The sequence below is a fragment of the Vanellus vanellus genome, assembly GCF_965231255.1.
Source record: "Vanellus vanellus genome assembly, chromosome: 10".
NCBI lineage: Eukaryota > Metazoa > Chordata > Aves > Charadriiformes > Charadriidae > Vanellus > Vanellus vanellus.
In genome coordinates this window covers 22455360-22479814 of record NC_138915.1, presented here as the reverse complement: position 1 = coordinate 22479814, position 24455 = coordinate 22455360, and the positions used below count along the sequence as shown (strand labels likewise).

The following is a 24455-nucleotide window of genomic DNA, read 5'->3' as shown; positions in this document are numbered from 1 at the left end:
ATAATGTGGATAAATGGGAAGTTAACTACATGAAACGTGTTTTCTGCTTGTTGGGCAATTATTTTTTTTTTTTTTTTTCTCTCCCCGTAAGATAACACGATAAATAAAACCTGCTGCTGTACAGATATTTCTCATTTCAGAAACACATACTTGTTACAGGCCAAGAGAAGACGCTGGGGGTTTTTTGTTTGTTTGTTTTCGTAAGAAATATGGTAAAATAAAATAAAATAAAATAAAAAAAAAAAGAAAAGTGATAAAGACACAAATGCAGAACTAACTACAGGCTTGTATATACATTTTTGTTATCCACTCTAACATGGACTCTTGGTGAACGGGACAGACCGGTGGTCCCCGTTCCTGTTATTCCCAGAATAGCAAGGGACAAAAAAAAAAAAAAAAAAAAAAAATAATAATCAGTATCTTAAAACCAGTGGCAACATAGTAAAAACTGTACACTGTTGTCCATTAACTTAAAAAGCAAAGTCCCTAGATGGTATAAAAGTGAAAGCAGGCGCCTTCTAACTTTGATAATAAAAGTCTTTTTTTTTGTTGTTGTTGTTGGTTCCCCTCCCCCCTCCCCCCCCCTACGCTGCACGATTATCTCCATTGTCTTTGCATGGCCAAGAAGAAAATGCTAAGGAGCAAGGCTGCTTGTGATAAACCGCTCCTGGTGGCGGCAGAAGTGTTCGCGTTCTTATCGCTCTTGTTGGAGTTCCCGGTGACTTCGGTGGCGTTGAACTCGAACTCCGGGGAGCACTGCTGGAGCTCGCAGCCGCTGCCGCTCTCCTCCCCGCTGCTCTCCTCACCTGCGGGAGACAAACACACACTTGTCCTCCTCTGCTGCCCGCAGCGCCGCCTTCGCTTGGAGAAGGTGGGGGGGGAGGCAAAAAAAAAGCAAGCGCATAGATATTTTGACATTTATAAGACGTAAGTGCGGGTCATGAAAATGTGGGTGGATGAAAAGCTTGACATGAACGGGCAGTGTGCGCTGGCAGCCCAGAAAGCCCCCGGCACCCCGGGCTGCATCCCCCGCAGCGTGGCCAGCAGGGCGAGGGGGGGATTGTGCCCCTCTGCTGTGCTCTGGGGAGACCCCCCCGCAGTGCTGCCTCCAGCTCGGGGGGTCCCAACGGCAGAAGGACACGGAGCTGTTGGAGCGGGGCCAGAGGGGGTCCCGGAGATGCTGGGAGGGCTGGAGCCCCTCTGCTGGGAGGACAGGCTGGGAGAGGTGGGGGAGGTCAGCCTGGAGAGGAGAAGGCTCCGGGGAGACCTCAGAGCCCCTTCCAGTGCCTAAAGGGGCTCCAGGAGAGCTGGGGATGAGGGAGGGGAGCGATGGGACGAGGGGGAACGGTTTTACACTGAAAGAGAGGAGGTTTAGATTAGATATCAGGAAGAAACTCTTAGATGAGATGAGAGATTCGGAGGAAATGTTTCCCTGTGCGGGCGGTGAGCCCCTGGCACAGGGTGCCCCGAGAAGCTGTGGCTGCCCCATCCCTGGAGGTGTTCAAGGCCAGGTTGGACGGGGCTTGGAGCAACCTGGGCTGGGGGGAGGTGGCCCTGCCCAGGGCAGGGGGGTGGGACTGGATGACCTTTAAAGGTCCCTTCCAACCCAAACAATTTATGTTTCTATGGGAATAACCCTCCTCGCACAGCCCGTCAGAGATGCTGGTTCCCACCCTCTTTACTAACACGCTTACCCACAGCTGAAGCTTAACCAGCTACCCCACGTCAGCATGAAATCCAATTAAAAAGGAAAAAAAGGAAAAGCAAAAGGCAAACAACAGCAAACATACTTATGTCAATGAAGTCGACATCGTTCCCACTGTACGCGTTCTTCAGCTTGTTGGTCATCACCCGCAGAGCCATGATTTGCCGGCGAATCACCATGTCCGGCTTGGTAATGTCGACTTCTACCTCCGGGTTGTTCACTTGACTTGCTAAGCCATTTCCAGTCACTGCAAAGTCGTACCTGAAAAGAAACGGTTCCTGCTGGTACCGGAGCTGCAGCTCGGCGGGGCCCCACGCTGAACCGCGACAGCGTGGGAACTCGGCGACGCCATCCCCTGGGTGAGATTTTGAGCCCAACGTGATCCTTCCCACGTGCTAACCCTCACGGAGCCCTCCTCCGGCTTCTTACCCCATCTCCCCTCCCCGCAACCCGCGCAGCACGTGGGATTAAACACTGTTTACATACACCCTGTGCCACAAAGGCAAGGGAAAGACAATTTTCTCCCCAACTTAAGAGAAGGAAGATCTGGGGATGATAATAATCATGGCTTACAACAGCATCAATCAGCTCGCTGCAGGCAACAGAGCAAAACGAGCTGCTGAGATGCCCCGATGCCCAGTTAGATGCCACTTTTGGGAAAACAACCTTTGGGGCCATAGTTATCCCAGAGAAACCTGTAGTAACTGTTGGAGGCAAGAGTGTCATTGTGGCTCTGCATAATGCACCTTAAGCACCAAGCTGGGGTATTAAATGTGTACTTCTCCCCACGCAGCCATGAGATGCAATTTCCCTAATAACCCCAAGCAGGAGAAACATCTGTGATGTTGAAGATGAGATAACGTAACCCCACGCATGGAAGCGGAGAAGAGCCGAGCTGCTCAGCCCGAGGAGCGCGTGTGCGCGCACAGGTCTGAACACACGTACGGCCCCTTGGCTTTAAGAGAGAGGCTGAGCAACAAAACCCAACAGAACGCAGCTCCTAATTTGGAGTATCATTTTCTAGAGCAGGGATACGACGCTTTTTCCCCTCCTTCAATTACCTGACTTGCAAGAAAAATCACCGCTTAAGAAGAAAACGTTACTTTTCTTAGTTATGATGCCAACATCAGTATCACGAGAGAGAGAAAAGCCTTTAGGCACAATCCACCGGTCCCGGAGACCAGGCACTGAGATAGAAGCATACACCTGAAGGGCACACTCAACCCCTGGCCTGTATACAGGAGGGGGTTTTTATTGCTATTGTTGGCTTTGTTACTATTTGTGATCAATTTTATATACTTCAATGAAGTCAGAGAGAGACCAAAGCGCGGAAGACTACTGAATGTTGAGCTTTTTGGAGCCACAGAGGAAAACCAGCGACAGCAAAACAAAATATCTTGCATGACCCGCATAGGATGTGCGTCCTCCCCTCTGTCTCCTTGCCCAGTGCCGCCACGTCTCCGTCTCCCTTCCTTACTGGTGCCGGACCTCACACACTGGGAGAACCTGCCGCGAAAAGCCCTGTAGAAGCTGCTGATAAACAAGACGTCGGGAGGGCAGAGCCGTTTCTGGTCGCAAAGACCCAAATCATCGCCCCGGTCGAGCAGGGCAGTTTCAGGCACACACGTAACAGTGCAAAATTTATGCGGTACGGCTCAGTCCCCTGCCCCAAAAATATCACGGGCAAAAACTGTTATTACTTAGAAAAACTGCTGGAAAACCCTGGACTACTTTTTTTTTATTATTATTATTTTTAATGGAACATCTTGGCTTTTGCTCATTTCCTCAGTAAGCAAGCAGAAAAAAAAAAAAAAAAAGAAACTTCTATTTCCAAAATAAAAGTTAAACAGTTACATAAACCATATGACAGAAAACCTTTGGCTTATTCATGCATTGGTAATTTCTTCCTTACATAAAAAAAAAAAAAAAAAAGTTTTGTAACAATTTTTCCATAAAAAACACGGATGAAAACCACCGCCCCCCCTCGTGCCACTGAGCAGCAGCAGAGAAGAGGGCCTTCCACCAGCCTCCACCTCCCCTGCCTTTGCTCAACGAGGAGCCCAGCAACGGGTAGAAACACCAACTGGGGACACTGGGGCAACGGCGCTGGCAGACGGCACGAGCATCCCCACTCTGCGGCCGCGGTATGGGGTTTTGCAGACATCACCTCCCCAAACTCATGAGTGACCAGTAAGAGGTTTAAGACCAAGGAGAGATGCCGTGATATCTAGACTCAGTTCCCTTCCACTACATAGAGCTTGGACAACCCTTTAGCTCTACATTCGAGCTCTCCCATCTACAAAAAAAAAAAAAAAAAAAAAAGGGGGTAATGGCAGCAGCCTGTCTCGGGGAAATTGGGGTCACTCCCGTAGGAGAAGAGGACTCGGCACACCGGGAAAGGCTGGGGCGAGAGGGAGAGGGTTAAGCGGAGGCGGCAGCATGGCCAAACCTGCTCTTGGCGCTCCCGTTCCAGCACTCGTTCTCATTGACAGTGCCTACAGACATCTTTTCATCGTTGCAAATGTTGCCAGGGAGAGATGACCAAAATTTTTTGGCTTGCTTCAGTTTCTCTTTCACATCAGTAACCTATTAAATAAAAGAAAAAAAAAAAAAAAAAAAAAAAAAGAGAAACACAGGACATAATCCAGAATACCAAACGCTCATTAAAAGTGAAGCTGGAAAGGTATTTTTTATCACAACAGACGTGTACAGGCCAGATCTTCAGGCTGCGTGTTTTGATGGTTGATTTACTTTTTTAATACAAAATTAAACACCGCTCCTCAAACACGTATTACTCATAAGCCAAGCCTTTAAAACAGGCACTTTTCTGACGTCGCAGCGTTGAGGTAATTCACGTCTAGAGCCACGGGCAGATTACACCCCTCGGAGAGTTTAAAACAGCCAAGGAATATTAAGAAAGCCTATAAATTACAAATGGAAAATTATACGCTGCGGTAGAGGGGTGCGGAGCGCCGGCGCGGCACCGGCAGGACCAGGCACTCACCAGTCGGTCCAAGCTCGTGCCGGCGGCTGTAGTTGGCCGCTCCTCCGGGTTGTAGGGTCTGAAACGAGCGCTGAAACCGCTTTCAGAGACGGAGCGAGCGGTTCGGCCCTGGGCGAGCGTTTTCGGCTGGCCGCACCCCTGGAAAACCTACGCGAGAGAAGGAAAGGGCTTTCTGAAATGGGAGGTCACGAGAGCCTCCCTTCTCCAGGCTCCAACCCAGCCCCTGCCCAAAATAACACATCAGCTTTATATATACTCAAAAGGACATTAAAGAAAAAAAAACAAAACATATCAATGAGAACAGGGAAATAAAGCACATTCTATAAATAAAGCCCAAATGTCCTCTTGGCCCATTTACCTTCTGAGACACCTGCATGCTGTTCTCCTGCATGTTCATGATGGCATCTGAAATCTTCACATCAATGGGGTCCATGACTGACTCGATGTTGAAGGGACCCTCCAACCTCTCTGCTACCAGCAGCATTGAATCTAACACAGGGAGAGAAACGAAGGTTTTTTAACGGGGGAGCTTCAGGGATAGCAGGTAACAGATCCAACGCACAGACATTAACCACCGCAACATCGTTTCTGACCAGCACACACCTCCAGGAAACTTTTTGCTCCGTTCCCAGAGCCTACAGCTTCAGCGGGCACTGACAGGCTGCCAGCACCAAGCCAGGGGCTCATAGACATCAAAAGCTGCGTTAAACGCGGAAGAGCCACCGCAGCCTGCCAAAAGGCAGCCTGTACTCAGCCCCTCCCATTAGAACGCGCATTACTAACACCCTCCTCTCCACGCTCGTTTATTGAAGCTTTCCTTGTGTCATTTGTTTTTCAAGGCTGCTTCCACAGAATCATAGAATGGTTTAGGTTGGAAGGGGCTTTAAAGACCATCCAATTCCTAACCCCCTGCCCTAGGCAGGGCCACCTCCCCCCAGCCCAGGTTGCTCCAAGCCCCGTCCAACCTGGCCTTGAACCCCTCCAGGGATGGGGCAGCCACAGCTTCTCGGGGCACCCTGCGCCGGGGGCTCACCGCCCTCGCAGGAAAGAATGTCTTCCTCATACCTCCTCTAAATCACCTCTTCCAGTTTAAAACCATTCCCCCTTGTCCTATGGCTCCCCTCCCTGATCCAGAGTCCCTCTCCAGCTCTCCTGGAGCCCCTTTAGGCACTGGAAGGGGCTCTGAGGTCTCCCAGGAGCCTTCTCTTCTCCAGGCTGAACCCCCCCAAGTCTCCCAACCTGTCCTCACAGGAGAGCGGCTCCAGTGACTGGCTTCCTCATGCTGGTCCTGAACACAAGACACCAAGGGGAAAGGGCCCAAGATGACCATCACTACCATCTCTCCCTTAGGACAAGCGAGAGGCTTTGCCGTGCCTGCGGAAGCCAAGTGATGGCACCTTCTGGCACTGCACGGACCATTTGCACTGCATGAGAGCAGGGTAAACACAGCGCACTAATGATATATTTGGCACATCTCCATGCAAGTGGAGATGGAAAAGTCCCTCAGCCAACACCGGGTCACTCCTGTGCCGACACGCACGTACTCATCAAATACAGCATTAAACAGAGCAGCTACCAAACCGCCATTGCTTCCTCTGGGAAATTATTAGTGGCATTAAGGCTTTCACCCCTCTCTGGCTCTCCCCTAGAAGGTGCCTCCAGATGCGTGCCTGGTGCTAAGCACCCGTCTCTTCTTGCCCACCGCGGCCTTTATTTAACCTTAGTTATCACTGCAGCCCCTCAACCCCGGAGCACTCTGTTCGCTGGTCTCGCCTGCTGTCACTTCGTGATGCTCTGCCACAAACTCATCGTTTTCCAGTTGCATTTAATGCTTCAATTTTTCCTAGCGTGAGGTGGGAGGGCAGGGCCCAACGGCCGCTCCGGCCCCAAGGAAGCCCTCTCCTGAGGAGCTCTCCTCGCTCCTGAGGATACGCCTGTTCCCTTCCATTAAGGAGAAACGGGCTTTTCACAGTCTATTAATTTCTCTTCAAAAGTGTTTCTCGTGACATTCATCCTCCTCCTGAGCACAGAAGGTACTTTCAACAAGCAGAAGACTTCTGTGGGCTCCGGCTCCCTGTTAAAGCCCTATTAAAGATACTCCACATACTGAACAACTCAGTAATAGCTCTGCCTTAGCGCCCAAGTCGTGTTAAACTACACTGAAAAAAACCCCACAAACTGATGACAAATATATAATTATGCTACTCGTGTATTTAAATTATTAAATATTAATTTATTAAATTATTATTGATGATGATGATGATCATCATCATCATCATTATCATCCAACCCCAAAAGCCCCACATGAACCGCAGGTGCCTTCCGAGCCTGTAAATCCACTATTTAAAGACAACTCAACATTCCAAAGATTTGCTGGCTGTTCATTAAAGGTCTATCCAAAGGTTCAACCCATCCCAAAAACCACGTCAGCCGGGACTCCCGCAACTCCGTAGGGAGTGAACCTCGGGAGGAGCCGGAGCTCCCAGGGAAGCTCCTCGTCCCGCAGGGACACACCACCGGCATCAGTGACGGAGCTGTCGCAGGGCACAGCTAAGGTCTGAAATAAATGCATTAAAAGAAAAAAAAGAAAAAAAAAAGAAGAAAAAAAAAAAAACAAGAAGGTAATAACAAATGAAACAAAGAGTCTTAGACTGTATTGTGGTGGGCTCCAATAAAGTGATGCTTCAAATCTCTGAGTAATGACTGCTAGCATGAATATGCCATTGTGCCGGAGAGAGAAAAATGCTTTTGATGTGCTACCAAATGGAGACTTTTGTAAACAAGTGGAGCACAACTTAAATGTGTTCATCATTGTCAAAGCTTTTGGTTTTTTGTTTTGGTTCGGGTTTGCGTTTGTTTTTTTTTTTTTTTCCACGCGCATAAAGAACATCCCAGCGCGGTTTGCAGGAAGCCGCTCATTTCAAATAAAAATATTATGAATAGACAGATAATAAAACACACAAAACGTATAGTTTTAAGAAAAAAAAAAAAAAAAAAAATCATTCCATTTTGTAACTACTCAATTCTCCGAGTGGCCAGGAAAGGCCGCAGATCAATAAAGTGTTTGTGAAAGACTGAAAGGAAACATAAACCCCGATTCTTCTGGCTGTTTGGCGTCTTTGTAAACTTTGAGCCGGGCAGGCCATCCACAAGACCATGGGAATGTAGAGCGAATTGGGTCCTTTGTTAGCGGGGGTGCCATGGCGTTCCGTCTATCACAGCCCAGGAATGCGGCCCCCGCTTTGACTGCCGATAGAGAAAATGCACTCGGCCTCCAGCAGAGCCGCCAAAGCTGGCCAGAAAAGATAAGGAAAGTAATAATTGCCCTCGGAGAATATATCCAACCGGAGCTCTTCAGGAGCCAGGATAGATGCCGGCAAGGAGCACCAAATGAAATAAAACTTTCATTAAAAGGGGGAAAAAAAAAAAAAAAAAAAAAATAGAAAGAAGTTGGGGTGGGGGGAGGCTCTTCTTCATCCGCAGTTTTGGATTTTGGGGCCATCCTGCAAACTTTTACCCCCCACCAGGAGCTGGCTGGTGTCCCCACCAGCACCCGCGGCGGTTCCCCGCTCCCGGCAGCCACGGTGGGCGGTAATAAGGTTCAGGATACCGCCGCCATGTCAAAAGGGGAGGCACGCTGCGCCCAGCCCAGAAACGAAGCTTCGGTGCAACTTTTTGGTGTCCTGTTCCCCCCTCCCCCCTTCCCCCCCCCCCCCCCAAAAAAAGATTTTCCATTATCGTGAGAGAGGAGCTGATTATAAATATCCATTATTTTGCCCCAGCTCTGGTGCAACATAATTTATATTTATCATCAGCCACGGTGAGGTGGCTCAGGTCTGTTCCACAAAAAAAGGAAAAAAAAGGAAAAAGGAAAAAGGAAAAAGGAAAAAGGAAAAAGGAAAAAGGGAAAAAGGGAAAAAGGGAAAAAGGGAAAAAGGGAAAAAGGGAAAAAGGGAAAAAGGGAAAAAGGGAAAAAGGGAAAAAGGGAAAAAGGGAAAAAGGGAAAAAGGGAAAAAGGGAAAAAGGGAAAAAGGGAAAAAGCAAAAAGGAAAGAAAAAAAAGAAAAAAAAAGAAAAAAAGAAAAAAAAAGAAAAAAAAGAAAAAAAGAAAAAAAAAAAAAGAAAAAAAAGAAAAAAAGAAAAAAAGAAAAAAAAGAAAAAAAAGAAAAAAAAGAAAAAAAAGAAAAAAAAGAAAAAAAAGAAAAAAAAGAAAAAAAAAGAGAAAAAAAGAAAAAAGAAAAGAAAAAAAGAAAAAAAAGAAAAAAAGAAAAAAGAAAAAAAGAAAAAAAAGAAAAAAAGAAAAAAAGAAAAAAAGAAAAAAAAGAAAAAAAAGAAAAAAAAAGAAAAAAAGAAAAAAGAAAAAAAAGAAAAAAAAAGAAAAAAAAAGAAAAAAAGGAAAAAAAAAGAAAAAAAAAAAAAAAGAAAAAAAAAGAAAAAAAAGAAAAAAAAGAAAAAAAGAAAAAAAGAAAAAAAAAGAAAAAAAAAGAAAAAAAAAGAAAAAAAAAGAAAAAAAAAGAAAAAAAAAGAAAAAAAAAGAAAAAAAAAGAAAAAAAAAGAAAAAAAAAGAAAAAAAAAGAAAACAAAGAAAAAAAAGAAAAAAAAGAAAAAAAAAGAAAAAAAAAAGTCTGGCAGAGTGAAAAATGTCCCCATGGCATTTATTGCAAACACACAGCGTGACAAAGACTGTCTCTCCTCCTTGGGATGGGGAGATGGAAGTGGATTTGGGGAGGGGAGGGGGACACACCGCCGCAACCCACACCATATAGCTCTGTCCCTTAAAGAGCCTTTTCCTCCTGCACACATTTGTCCTTGCTACTGGCATTGAGACAATCCCTGGCCACAAAGCCCCTGGCTCTCATGAAGGAAAGCAATTCTTTCGCATTGTGCCACCAATAATCAGAAACCCACATCTTCAGCCCCACTGTCTGACTCGAAGAACAAAAGGCAGTTTTCAGTCTTAACCCCGAGATCTGATTTAAAAGGGGAGGGAAGGAGGGGGAAGACCTTGACCATTCATTAACAACAATCTTTTTTTTTTTTTTTTTCCCCCAAAATTTTTTTTTTTTTTCCCCTAAAGGGGAAAAAATTCTTTGCGCACAAAGTAGTACTCCAGTTATGTATATGGAGCCTGAATTTGGCATCTTTAAGCAGAGTCAACCTTTGTAGGGAGAGGGGGAAAAAAAAAAAAAAAAATCATGAAAAGGCACTGGAGATTAACACTCATCATTCAGGAAAGCTCTAACCCCTCCCAATAGCTCGTTTGAAACAAAGTATACCCCTGTCTAATTGGCATACAACTGTGGCAGGAACAGAGGGTGAAATAATTTCAAGACAGTTAAGTGGGAGAAAAAGAGTACAATTTGATCATTATTTCATACACCGCAACTTTAAATGGTACTTCGCAGAAGTTAAGGAAGGATAAAGTCTTTTTCTCTCAAAAAAACCCTACAAACTTTAGATCCCAGCCTGGAAAAGCTCTACGCCAGTGACTTACCTATAGACCCACTAACACATATTTTATACGTACGTGCACCCAAACTCATATATACTTGCAGCATTTATTCCAAGTTCTCCCATTTAACCATCTTTAAATTATTTCGCTAGGTTCAAAAGCCGGTGTCGACACGTAATAAATCATTATCCTAACTTAGGATTTGATCCTCACTTCGTATTTAAACCCGTGATGCAGAACTGCATTGAGTACACGCAGGTGGGTTTGTTGTTGTGGGGTGGGTTCCGGGGTTGGGTTTGGGTTGGTTCTTTCTTTCTTTATTTGTTTATTTAAACCTTTAAAGACAAATGTAGGACATTTGTGACGCACGCCCTGCCCCAAACACCAGATCGATTTAATTTGATTTGCCTCAAGTGGCAAATCGAGATGGAAAAACAGAATCTGCAGCATAACCGGCAACCTGTTCCGTTATGAAACCGTCTAAAGAAAGCACAGATTAACTTTGCAGTCTCCATATTCCGCCGCAAGAATCAACCCCGAGCGCACGAACCAAGCAAATACTGCCAATAAACGTAACGAAGCTTAATACCATCGCTTAAGTAATGAGCGGGCGAGAAGCCCCTTGGGGAGGAAACGCTGCGAGGTGAAAGCTTTGCTTCCAACCTGGAATGGCATTTATTTCTTTTTGCCTTGTTTAATAACCTTAATTATCGTATGCTGTCCCTGATCAGTCTCGTGTGACAGGGCTCGCCGGCTTCCCCCCCCCCCCACCTCCGAGGGTCGTTTTTAGCTGCATACCACCTACAGCAATTAGCCGCTTGTGCTTTTGTCTGTTTTCTGGCATTATGCCCTTCCCTTTCATGGGATTCCTCTTTTCTACTTGGACTAGATGTTTGCAAGTCTCCTGGCTTTGAGCTATTTCAGCAACAATTGTAGCTGAAATGCTTAATATTCTCATGAGAAAGACGGCTGGGAGGAATGGGGAGGGTGGGGGTGGGGAGGGGCGTCAGCCTCCCAGAGAATGACTTGGAAACCCAATTTAGTGTCACATTTAACTCCCTATATGGGATACCCAGGAAAAAAAACAAGAAAAAACAAAAAAACAAAAAAAACAACAAAAACCCCAAAACAACCTTCTGAAAATAACACCCTGCACGCATCCGGTTGGCACCGGCAGCGAAGCGAAAATCCAGTGCGCAAAAGAGGGGAAAAACATCATTCCAAGATTTAAATCTACCCTGAAATGCCAATTATCAGCAATTCCCCTTTTTTTTTTTTTTTTTCCTTTTTTTTTTTAATCTCGCATCTTAATGAAAGGGAAGTCTTTTCTTTCCAACAGTCTTTTTTAATTTCCATGAGTGGGATGGGAAGATCACCGCAGCCTTGTCAGTAGCGGCAGATACTTTACATGTGCACTTCATCACACATTAACTGGAGTGAAACGACTGCTCCCAAAGGATGCTCGGTCACAGATAAATCACGCTCCTGGAAGAGGAGCCCAAATGAAAACATTTAACATTATCTATCGCCTGTGCCCCCAAAACATGATGCGTCGTCAGCTCTGGTGAACCTTGACCCGAGGTAGAATTTAATGTTTCAGTCTAAATTTCGTGAATCAAATGATACTGTTTACAAGCGCAGAAGAGAAAGGACGGATGGGAGGAAGAGGATGGCAAACGCGCTCGCACAGCATCACGTAGGGCAAAATCGACGTTGCAAAAGGACGGTGGCCGAGTGCCAAATGAGTTGTTTAAAAACAGATTCAGGCACATGTCCCATTCAATTTTTTTTTTTTTTTTTTTTAAATGTAAAATACAGGCCTACAGCTTTTCCCAAAGCTCGCTGCGGCTGGCCGGGAGACTCCCAGACAGCTGAGCAGGAAAACTGGCTTCAGGAAGGACGGCTGCAGGGTGACGACGAGGTATAAGGACCAGTATGGAAAAAACATCTCGCCCAGGAGAGCTCCAGCAAGGAGAGACACTCGGAGCCTACGAGCACGTGGCAGCTCCGTCCTCCTAAAGCTTGCTGCAGCAGAGGGCACTGGCACAAGGAAAGTCTCATTTATTTAGAAATTAACGTGAACTGCAAAAGGAGTGCTGTATATAGATGCGCGGAAGGTAAAAAAACCCATCACAGGCGCCTAAAAAACCTGCCGTAGCTCAGCACAGCCGCTCACAAAAGCCATTTAGGCGTGCGGCTCGATATCGGAGTATACTCACAGGGGGTTTTAACCCGTATTGCCTTACCCATAAAGATATTCCACTCGGCGTCCAAGTCGCCCTGGTTGGCCAAGCAGCCTCTCATGACGTTAAAGCAGTAGTTGTAGCAGGGCTTCACCGACACCAGCCCCCGGCAGTACGGGCAGTACATCATTTTCAGCAGCGCTCGCGTACCCTGCGGCGTGGGGTTCACCTTGAGAGAAAAAAAAAAAAAAAAAAAAAAAAAAAAAAGGGGGAAAGGAGAAGACAAATCAGCCCTCGGTCACTAAAGCAAAACAACAGCCAAAGCCACGCATTTACCCCGGGGGCGGGCGGGAAGAGCCGTGCAGAGGAGGTGTGATGGGGTCAGCTGCTGCCGGCCGGTCCCAGCTCCCTGCTTTCGTGGTCCAGGGATGCGGGATGCAGATGAAGGGGTCTGGCTCACCTCCTTTGGCTGCACCTGCTACTCCAGGGGACGTGGCCGAGTCCCCCCCACTCCGCAAAACATCCCCCCTGTGCACTGTGGGCGCCCTCCCTGGATAAGCCAGGAGGACCCTCGAAGCCACCGTGCAACCTCTGGGTATGGGCAGCAGGCACGTCACCCCCCCCGAGGCCACGCCAGGGCTGTTTTCCAAAGTGACTCATGGTCATTCATGTTTGATTCACTCTCTGGCCCGGCTTCAAAACGGTCATTGAAACCGTTTCCACCCAGCCGGTCCGAGGAGCATCCGCTCCAGCACCACGTACTAGCGCCGACCACGTGGTGGGTCCAGATCATCTAAAGCACTGAGCGGAGAAGCTCCCTCAAGAGCAAACTCAAGTGTTAATCAGCCACACATGACAATGGAAAATTAAGATGTGATCCGAGACGTGCTGACAAAATAGAAGCGGTCTCTGGTGTTTTGAGCAACGCGCTTGAGACTTCTTGTACGGCGTTTATGGAGAGGGCTCTAACCACGACCGTGCTGAGGGAGGCGAGACACGGGCAGCCCCGAGGAAGAGAGAAGCCGGTCAATACAAAGGGCTGGAGATGTGCAGGGCCTCCGCATCCCATGGGCCGGAGGTCTGGAAACCCGCTTCATGGCAGAGAAGATGACAGGACCGAACGGAGGTGAACGTATGCAAGGACAACCTGGTACCACGCGTACACCGAGGACCTTACTATGACGAAGCCCATCTCAGCACGAAGGTTATGGAGAAACTGGACACGATCTTCTGGCGCAAAGACTAGTTGGCAGCACAGGAAACTAGAAGCGAAGAGTTTTTAACAAAAACAAACCAGAAGACAAAAAACCTCCGTACGTGTCCTGGATGGCTCTGCTAATAGCAGCAGATTTTTAAACCCTCTTTTCTTAAGAAAAGACATGAGAGAGAAAAATCCGTCGCGTTTCTGACAACTCCAGAAAGACCACGGTTTCTCCTCAGTAGGCAAGAAAACCGCGTTAGAAAGACAGAAGGACGATTTCCCGCAGCTGACGGAGCTCACTGCTGGATTTTGGCTGGCCAGCAACGTTCATTCAGACATCGCTTTACCCCTCTTTTGTCTGCGAGGAGCCTGTTTGGCTGAGCAAAAGGAGACTTGATGTAGAAAGCTGTTTGCGGGGGGGGGATCTGATTCCAGACGCTTCAGAGCATATATGCACATACACACACACACACATATATATATATATATTTGGAAGGCACAGCGGGAGCAGGAGCCCCAGCAGAAAGCTCCCTATCAGGGCAGCCTGGCTTTAAAGCAGAGTTAGTTCAAACGCCGGGAAGGGCTCAGGCAACAGAAACCAGCTAAATCGCATGATTTATAGTAGGAAAACCAAAAACAGACAAATGTGAAGGTATCATCTGCCATCCAGATGGTGTAGTCCTTGCATAACCAAAGAGTTGCGGGGGGATAGAAGAGGGAACCAGACAACATCTCACACCCAGAGACAGAGCTCTGACGGATGCCCCAGTTTAGGCGTTTAAGTCCTTTCCCTGATAAAAATCTCCTCCCGTGACACTTGGTGGTGGGTGCCACCACCTTCACACCTACTCCTGAGCCTTCTCAGCACGTCCCAGCACTGCTGCTCCTCAAAGAAGCCTTCTGCATCCTCCTCGGGAGGAAAATTAGGAAAAGGCTGATAGCCCCGGCCAGGCGCTAGGGCAGTTTGAAGCGGGATGAGGAGCAGGAGACTTCCCCGACCCCATCGTGGAAAGTTGCAGCTTTATGAAAAGCCCCGCACAGCAGTGACCCGGGAGGCACTTTCCCATCTTAGGTTCCCGGCTGCAATCCCGCAGCGTCCGCCCCTCTTTGATATTTCATAGGGGTGGCTGATCGTTATGAATCCCGGCAGATGCCGGGGAAACCGAAGCCGCTTTTCCCGCGTTCCACGGCGGACGGCACGGGACGGTCGCTTGGATTAAGTCCTTTGAACAAAGAGGCGGGGTGATTTTAAAAGCCCAGCAGGGTTTTGCCTCCTTCCCTACGCAGGTTTGCAGCTCCGAGCTCTCCGCGGAGCTGGGCAAACGGGGTGATGAGACGACAAACCCGCGGCTGCCAAACCGAGCCCCGACTAGCCACGGAGGCGACCCCCCGGGGAAGCTGTTAGCTGGTAACGCAGTTGCAGGTGAAGAGGAAGACAAAGGGGGAAATTCCGCAGCCCAGATCTGGCATTTTACGGTGTCAGAAAGCAACGGGGAAGGCACGAGCAGAGATCAGCTCCGAGAGTGGGTTTCGGGGAAGACGACGAGCGATTACGCCTCGTTTACAACAGCGATAAATGCTTCACCGCCGCGTATCGCCGCAAAGGGGAACCTCAGCCCTGGGCGAGGGGCCCGTCGCCGGTCCAGAGCGATCCTGGATCCGTCCGTGGGCTGTGCCATGTGTCGCACTGGCAGTTCTTCACACGCTTTTAACGTTCGCGCTGCCACGCCAGGTGCAAGCTCTTAAAACACCATTGTATGTAACACTAAACCCAGATATGCTTTGTTCTGGGGCTGTGTTTATCTTGGAAAGCAACTCAAGTTCATTCAAACCCTACTCTAGAATGACCCTCAAAACCAAATAATCTCCTTTCCAATAAAGCAGAGTCCCAAAGAAAGCTTTATTTGCTGAAGAGGATTTACTCCAGTCGATTCGAGCCCAGGTAGTAGGACGCCGCAGCGCACGTACCCTGTAAAAACTTCATAATAGAAGTCAACGCACTCCAACCCCTTCCTTTTATCTTCTGAAATTTATTTCCTTTCCGTGACGTTCCACACCACTGCAGCAATCCATCACCCTGCGGTTTCATCATGCAAATTACAATTTGTCCATGTCTATACGCTTTGTCAAACCTGAAGATTAAAAGCTGCTAACAGATGTGTTTTGGCACCAATCTTCACATTCGTATCGAACCCGCTCCTTAAAAACACAAGATTTGCACACAAGCCACAAAAATTAAGTGAAAAGCAAACAATTCCGGGCTTAATTCAAACGTTTTCGTATCGTATTTGTTGAGATACCCCCCCCCCCAAACCTACACTGACTGGTGAAGGTACAAATCATGTTCTTGCAAAACTACATGCTCTTGTTTGAAAAAAAAAAAAAAAAAAAAAAAATCTGGTTTTTGTTGGTACCTTGTCATATCCATCCCATTTCAGGGTTTCGCATAAGGGAAACACTTTGCCCCATATCCTTAGATTATTCCAACTGGTCGGCAATTGCATCCGGACAAATACGCGTGGTAGAAACTTCACCATTCAAGCACACACCTACCAAGTGAAATGCCTCCTTCACAGCCCACCACAAAGCCACCAAAACTCCAGAAAACCCAATCCGCGCAAGCGGATGCAGTTCAGAGAAGCAACCAGTTTCTTTTTCCCCTCCTTCTCGAGGCATGGAATTAGCTGAGGAAGGATGAGAGAGCTCCAACCACGGATGGTCCTGCGGGGAGCTCCCACCAGCCGCCAGACAGCCAGAGCCACATTTTATTCTCTCGCTCTACCCTCAAGTTAACATTAAGAATGTTAATAACAACATTTTCAATCCTGTCAGCTTTAATAACTATTTATAATAACACTGATAACTCAGGCTTTCTTATTTTCCAAGCTTGCACAACAGCAGCGTTGCCATGCCAGCAGCACAGTCACCAGAAAACACAAAAATCCAACAATTTGGAAATAAATGCAGTGAAATTACTTTTGATTTATACTGTGTTTTCTTTGAAGAAAAAAAAAAATAAAAAATCCAACCCTAAATTAGGGCAATACTGGAATAAGGAAGACTGAAGGAGTAACTTCTCAGCGACACTGAAAGATGATTTCATGACTTCAAAAAACGAACTCCAAAGCTAACTGAAGGACTGTGGGATGCTCCAGGTGAGCAGCCAATTTGGACAAGTGAAGCGCCATCCATTTTTTGGGACCAACACGACCTCACTTGCATCATTTTTTCCTTCCCTCAGTGTTGTGCAAGAGCATCAGCTTGGCACACGCCGGTCCAGACGTTCTGCTCACTGTGAAGCAGAAGATCACTCGGGCGGCTCTCGGTTTGTTTCCCCACCCCAAATATTCCAATGAAAGTGTTTTGGAATTAACGACGCATTTAACCAATTCTGCTGGCCGGGTGCTAGCACATGAATAATTTAGAAAGCATCTGGTTCAGCCACAGATTTGGGCCTCGGAGGTCTTGCACAAGGGAGCGTATTTAGGAGCGATACTTGGAATACCTCGTCGGTATTCCCTCCCCGTGGCGATGTCTGCTGCAGCGTTATCTTCTGCGAGGAAGAGTTCAAGAGTGCGTTTATGCTCGATCTCCCCCCTCACAGCTTGCTTTCCACCCCCACCCCCCCCCGGGTAGATGCGATGCTGCCAGAGAGGAACGGCAGAGCTCCCGAGAATCCCACCGCCGGCCACTCAACCTGCTCAGCCTTAATATTAACGCATCAAAACGGGAACGCCGCTCGCTCATCTCCCCACCGGCACCGACGCGGGGCGGAGGGGACCTCATGGTGCCAAGCAGACACCTTTTCCACTCGACGCTTACAGAGGAACACCGGGCTCAGCATCTCCTGCTCTCGGTGGTCCTCAGGACCAACGCGTCTTTCCAACAAAGCTTGTTATCCCAAGGACCTGCCCCTCCCCGACCCAGAGACGCGGCAGATAATTAGGAGCATTTCTGTTTGCTTTAATGAGCAATACAGCGAGAACATTTATCTTGGCAGCTACACCCAAAAACTTCCTTAAGTTATCCCTCGCATTGTTTTCAAAATTAGCAGCAGAACCACAGTGTGGGGAGAGGCAATAAAAGAAAGAGAAAAAACCAACCCAAACCCAAAAACCCAGCGGACAGAAAGTCTCCTGCACGATGCCGTCAGCTCCAAACCCGCAGCCGCCCTCCACGCGCGCTCTCAGCACGTTAAATCCGCGACGCCTGCCGCCCGAGCATGCTTTGAAGGCTACGCCTAACGCAGACCCTCAGATGGTCGGAGCGGAGGCAGATGCAGCCACATTCTTGGCAGGTCTTCTCAGGGTCGTCTTTGATGTGGAGAAGGGCTTGGTATTGTTTTCTGCATTGACGTTTGCCCTTGGCACGTGGAAGGCAACGTCCTTGGGCATGCCGGCCCCTCGGTCCGGCCCCACGGCTTGCAAATCGCCGCCTGGACAGCACTGCTTCTTTGGAGGTCCTTCTGCAGCACTAAAAGGGCTCCTTGGTTCTTCTGGCCGGTTCTCAGTTGCCCACGAAGCAGCTGCATCTGCCCCCCGTTCTCCTCTTAATGCACACAAGGAACGAATTTGAACCCTGGGAGGGTTTGCTCTTGCCCGAAGGCTGCCCGGTTTCCTTGGATATAGGAAGCATAAAATAGTTAGAGTTGGAAAGGACCTTAAAAACCATCCAGTCCCAACCCTCCTGCCCCGGGCAGGGCCACCTCCCCCCAGCCCAGGTTGCTCCAAGCCCCGTCCAACCCGGCCTTGAGCACCTCCAGGGATGGGGCAGCCACAGCTCCTCGGGGCACCCTGCGCCAGGGGCTCACCGCCCCCACAGGGAAGAAGTTCTTCCTGATATCTCATCTAAATCCCTCCTCTTCCAGTTTAAACCTGTTCCCCCTCATCCTATAGCTCCCTCCTCCCTGATCCAGAGTCCCTCCCCAGCTCTCCTGGAGCCTCTTTAGGGACTGGAAGGGGCTCTAAGGAACACAAACTTCTTCCTGAAGAAGGATTAAGGTCCCATTCCCCTTAAGTCAAACCAAGGGCAAAGACCACACAGAGGGGGACCGGACCTTTGCTCTCTCAAATGGTAATTACGAGGGGCACAACATCTACTGAAATGGGAGCTCAGTGCCCTAATATTTTTGATAACACAGGCCTTAATTCTCATTCATTCACTGGTTTATGATTTTCATGGCTGCTTCTCCTAAGCGAATGCCTGGCCCACGTTCAGCATCCGTGCCAAAAAGGGCAGGAGCCACGGTTGAGGGGATGCACCGGAGGGAAGGGAGCTCACGCAGGCCAGCGGTACGCTGGTTTATACAGGTTCAGAGCTTCAACTCGTGCCCCGTGGATGCCTCGGTAGAGATGAGGCAGCTCAGAGTGAAAAAGGGTTTAAAAATAAAAAAGCCACCGGGCTCTCGCTCCAGCTTCGGGGCGGCTGTGGGAAGGCAATCACCTGTCCCCTCCGCAATTCTCTTCCATCAATGCTTTGAAGAAAATCCCCTTCTTGGCTGCTATCACCGCACTTCATTAGGGAAGAAACGCCAATATTACGGAAGCTGAGCCTCGTCTTCCTCGCCGTGAGCATCTCCGGAACCTTCCTCTCGGCAGTCCGTGTCTCCTGAGGACAGCAGATGAGGAGGTAGGTGTATTCCTCGTATGAAGCCGTGCATGCCATCACACGGCTCATACCTGTGCTTCCAAATTAAACACCATTTCTCGCATACAGCTCTGAAGCTGCTGCCTTTCCCAGGGTTCCCAAGGACGGGCTGGAAGCCCCTTCCCAGCAGACCAGCTGCTTTGGTGGCGACCGCACCTCGTGTGGCTTTCAGTGAGCAAATGTTTGTTGGGGAGGTGATTTGGGAGCTGCCAGAGCTCCCCGCAGTTCCTTAAACAATCGGACACAAGGGCAAGAGGGAAAACGGTTAAAAGAACCCCCAAACAACAGTTCATCGGCATAAATCTCTTGGGGGGGGCTGTAGAAAACTCTCACCACCACCGTAACTGCAGGAGGTCCCATCTGCACGTCCCCACCTGCAGCTCCATGGACAGACAGCGAAGCGAACGCAGGGATTCAGTGTCGCGTGGCTGCAGGCTTCGTCCTTCGCACCCTGAAGGGCTGCTGACCTCCAGCCAGACCTCCCCTCCCAGCCCGTGGGTCAAGCGAGCTCCTCCCGACCCCACAAACCACTGACTTCACCACCTCCTTCTTCTCCCCCCACAACAGGGACCTCCATCCCACCCCTGGCGTTGACCTGCACCCAACAAGGACTTCGCCCTCAAAAGCTGTCATGACCCTCGCCTGTGCTGCAGCTTTAATCGCATGTAACTAATGAAGGGAACATCTCCACAGCTTGAGAACTGCCCAGTTGTAGGTTCTCACCCTTTTTTGGTCACTTTGAGCTTTGGCTTGGTATTTGCTCTTCCCCACCCATGGCTGGGGCAGGAAATGTCACTGCTGGCAGCAATTTAACTCGGCTGATTTTAGCACTTGACGAGCGATTAGGGGATGGGCAGGTTTCCGTCTCCGCGAGGCGAGGGCAGGAAGGTCAGGGAGAAAGCCCCCGGCGGCTGCAGACGGCGGAGGGAAGCGCTGGAGGCCCCATCGCAGCCCACCTCAGGGGCAAGACACAGCTCTAGAGGGCTCAGCACCGACCTGCAGAATTGGGTCCTTTTTTGGGTCCAAAGGAGGGAATTTGAGGGGTGAAGACCTGAGCATCAAAACTGTGGGTTTTTTTTAGACACAGGTTGACCTATCTAATGCCGAATTACAGTTGTTTCCTAGTTGTTTCCTAGTTGTTTCCTAGTTGTTTCCTAGTTGTTTCCTAGTTGTTTCCTAGTTGTTTCCTAGTTGTTTCCTAGTTGTTTCCTAGTATTCTGGCACAGAAATCGAGCCCGCTTGCAGCTTTTCAATATTTTCTCTTCTTTTCCCCCTTTACTCCCAAACTCAGGTGGGAGCAATACCTTTCTCAATGCCTCTCCCTGGTGAAGACGTAAAAATATATAGGACCGTTAGAAAGCCATCAAGGTGGTTCTACTGTAAAGTGCTGTTTGCTCTCTTGATAGCACCCCGGGAAAGTAAAAAGCAGCTGGGTCTTGCAGAAGTTTCTATTTCTCCTCCTGAGGATTTTCAATTAACCATTTTTAACTGGCTTGTTACAAAACGCATTAAAATTTGCGTTACTTTGGACATTTTTTCCCATAAAGACGAATAGAAAATTTATCCCTCAAGTTAATCCCTGGTATAAGCAGTCATCCCACTACAACTCCGGAGTAAAAATAATAAGGAAGCAAAGCCAATAGAGTCATTATATAGAGCTCAGCAAAGCCGGGCTAATCTATATGTAATGTAACAACCGCACAAACGCAACCGCAAAGCAGCAGGCATAAAACACATCAGCTTTTCAACTCGCATATAGAATTTCGCATTGTGTCTTGCAGAAAGGCGATGTTAGATTTCCACTGAACGAGATTAAACCACTACGGAAAAGACCGTTACTCCTTCCACTGCTGCCACTAAAGCTTCGGCAATCAGCAGCGGGGACTTTTGCTGCCGCTTTGGAAAGTCCAAGCTGCTGCAGGATTTCCAGCGCAACTTGTGAAACTGAAGTAGAAAGTGCGGGGACTGCGACTGTCCACGGCACATGAGCTATTTTTGCAGCTGAGTGGGTCCCTGGGTAACCTTCCACACTCGAGCAATTAATTCTAGAGTTGAAGGCAACTCTACACTCGAGGATCTTCAAAAGGGAAAAGAGAAATCATGACGCCACCTCGGGTTCATGACTTTGATTCGTAACAGATGCGGGGACCGTAGCCCTCGTGGTCCCGTGTCAAGTCTGGAGACGTTTTGATGAATTCTGAGCAGATGGAGCATAAACACGATCCCTCACCCATGCACGTTTACCGCCTATCAAGTGATTGCACATTCCCAAAAACCGTACTGGGGCTTAGCGGACAGACCTCCCACCCAAACGCTTCACCCGCACGCTCCAGCAGTGAACCCCCTTTTTCCCCTTTCTTTCTGACCACAATATCGATCGCAACACTACACAGCCAGAAACAAGAGCCCCCAAATTTGAAACCCCAACGAGAAGTCGGCAGGCTTGGCCAAAGACCCAACAACACAAAGACACAACGCTTGGCCTCACCCAGCACCAATCCTCCCTCCCACATCTCCTTCCCACCACAGCACGGCGTCCCTGAGGCTGGAGGATTTTGTCCTCTCCTACGAGGGACCCCCCCACATGTCACCCATGGAGCTCCACAACATCCACCCTCAACCAGCAGCATGCAGACACGTCCCACGCGAGAGTCATCGCTGTGAAATGGGGACCCAAAGTGCCCAAGGACCTCAACCTGCCATCCCTAATTTACAGCTTGCTCCTGGAGCCGGGATATATTAACACGGCAACTCTTCCCTTACTCATATTCTCTCCCTATCGCACACACGCAGGCTTATCGCAGGCTGTTTTTCTCATTTCTCTTCAAGAAAAATTAACGTGGAAGCAGATTATTTTTTTTTTTTTCGTTCCAGAGAAACAGTATTTTAATATTATCCCTGTAAGTCAAAGCAATTTGAATGATTATCTCGCTTAACGATGCTGCGTATGCAGCCTCCAAAATTGCATTCTGCTTCTAAGAGTACCTGAAGAGCTATTCCTTTCTGTTTTACTTTGCTTTTTTGGGTTGTGGGATTTTTTGGGGTGGTTTTTTTTTTTTTTTCCATTTCTCTCCTGGCACTTACAGCGATTCAAACTACTGCCTGCCCTTTCAGCCGGGCGTTTTATTACTCTGTAACCAGGCAGAGAGAAAGAAAACCTCTCTCTGCCTGATTAAATGGTTATACCAAATCTTCTATGGCCCACAGGAAATGAGCTGAGTTTGTTAAAAGGAAATCACTAATATTTGTTATCTCACACAATCGCTTTAGGGGGATTATCGAATACACCTGTTCCTTATACCATACAACTCAGACTAAATTAAAGACAAATTTCACATTAAAAAAAAAAAAAAAAAAAAATCACCCCAGTTAAACCACTCCGAAGAGGTTTATAAGAAGAGGGAGGTAAACATTTAAGTGACCAACACATCACATCTGTTTGACGCCCCCCCCCCAAAAAAAGTGACTTTACCATACAAGTCTGAGACCTAACTCACGCTGGGCGTGCGGCACCAAGTACACCGGGCTCCTGCCCCGTGCGCGTACGGATCCGGATTACTGTTATCATACAAGTCCTGATGATTGCTCGTGCTCACAGCCTCTCCCCGCGCCTGGGAGCGAGGAGCAAATCATCGGCTGTTCCATCAGAGATGCCCAGAGCATCCATGACTCGCTGTAATTTGAAGGCAATATTAAGAAGATACGGCCATTACACAAGCAAACATGGTTATTTCCGCGGCAGAAGGTATTTAATTTCCTGCTCGTTGCTGCTCCCTAGACAGGAGGACAGCATCAGCTCGGGGAACATCCCTGCTGCCGGGCTGCGGCGCGGGATGGTGGTGTCCCCAGAATGTGACTCTACCACGCAACGGCACAGCCTACATCGATGGAGCTTGGTCCCACCTGCACTCAACCACCACCACCACCTTTAGGTACCTAGTGAGGACAACAGGGAAAGACGCTACCCATCACGGGTCTGCCGGACATGGGAATAATCACAAGATGGAGCTCACCGCGGACACTTTGCTCACGACGTCCCTTGCAACGGCAAGGCCCTGCGCGAAGGTGCGGGCGGCCACAAACGCTCGCGTCACTTGTAGCTTGAGCTTCCGCGGCACGTCCCCGAAGGGCTTCAGCTGCTCGGTGTACTTGCTGACGCACTCCAGGTACTCGTCCGTGAAGTGGTACTGGGGGTTGACCAGCCGGAACATGCGCTCCAGCAAACGCGCCCAGAATTCGTTGAGCATCTCCTCCAGGTTGACATTGCCACCCACGTAGTACCGCTTCAGCTCCACGAAGAGGTCCTTGAACAGCTCCGAGTTCTGCATGTACAAACGGCCGTACGTCCGCACGAACATGTCGTTCAGCGACTTCTCGGCGTTTTCGAGAAGTTCTTTGAAAAACTCTAGAAAAAGAGGTAGAGAAGACAGGGTAAACATGGGCATTGGGTTGTTTGTTCACACACTGCTACAACCACTGCCATTGCTTAACTGGAAAATTCAGCGCTACGTGACCATCACATCAAATGGAAAGTTAAAAGACTCCCTAAAAATTTTTTTCAAACAATTTATATATCTCAAAATTCTTGATTACTCTTCGTAAACCAAACCCCCCTTCAACCTCCTTCCAGATCCGAAGACTTGCAGGAGTGAAATCCCTTTTGACGCAAATCTGAACACCATGACAAGAATCAGCAAAATGGGGAAAAAAAAAAAAAAAACACACAAAACAATTTCTTACGTTACCGTTCAGCTATCTTAAAAGAAGTAATTTCAAAGCACAAGACTATGTGAAAGCAAAAAGCAAAAAAAAATATCTTTTTTCTTGTTAAACAGACATTTTGCACAAATGGGTCTTTTCAGTTCTTGTCAATTCAGTCGCTGAAGTGATAAACAAGCCTCAAAAACTAACAAATTTTAAAGTCAAATTTAAAAATCTACCTGCAGGTTCTTTCTCCCATCTTGCAAGTTTGTCAGCTCTCAGGGCAGGGCCTGTCTCTAATTACCTAATTGGTCCTGATTGCAGATGGGGCTTCAGCTGTTTGTGGCAGTACAAAAAAAACACCCCACAATTAAGCCAGAATTTGCCCAAAATCCAAGGGCTAAACGCTTCGGCACAAGAATGACAAGGAGAGTTTTCAGATGACAAAGGATGGATGGGTTTCATAGCTTTCAAAAAGCAAATCCCAGTTTGGGTTCACCCTCCCAGAGCACCAGACAGCCCGGTGCCGGAGAGCGGCCACCGCCGAAGCGCCGTCACCGCATC

The 24455-nt window shown here is 48.2% G+C and overlaps 1 protein-coding gene across 1 annotated transcript in view; it reads right to left on the bottom strand.

Moving 5' to 3' along the window:
- Nucleotides 1–597: 597 nt before the first annotated feature.
- The window catches only part of GPC4 (glypican 4), a gene marked incomplete at both ends in the record, with an annotated part of 70845 nt that continues 46987 nt past the window's right edge, over nt 598–24455 (bottom strand). The window contains 7 exons of the mRNA XM_082488169.1: nt 598–806; nt 1791–1966; nt 4155–4291; nt 4710–4856; nt 5068–5198; nt 12407–12572; nt 23204–23595. Of these exons, the coding sequence (XP_082344295.1) occupies nt 598–806; nt 1791–1966; nt 4155–4291; nt 4710–4856; nt 5068–5198; nt 12407–12572; nt 23204–23595 (1358 nt within the window). The remainder of the gene's footprint in view (nt 807–1790; nt 1967–4154; nt 4292–4709; nt 4857–5067; nt 5199–12406; nt 12573–23203; nt 23596–24455) is intronic.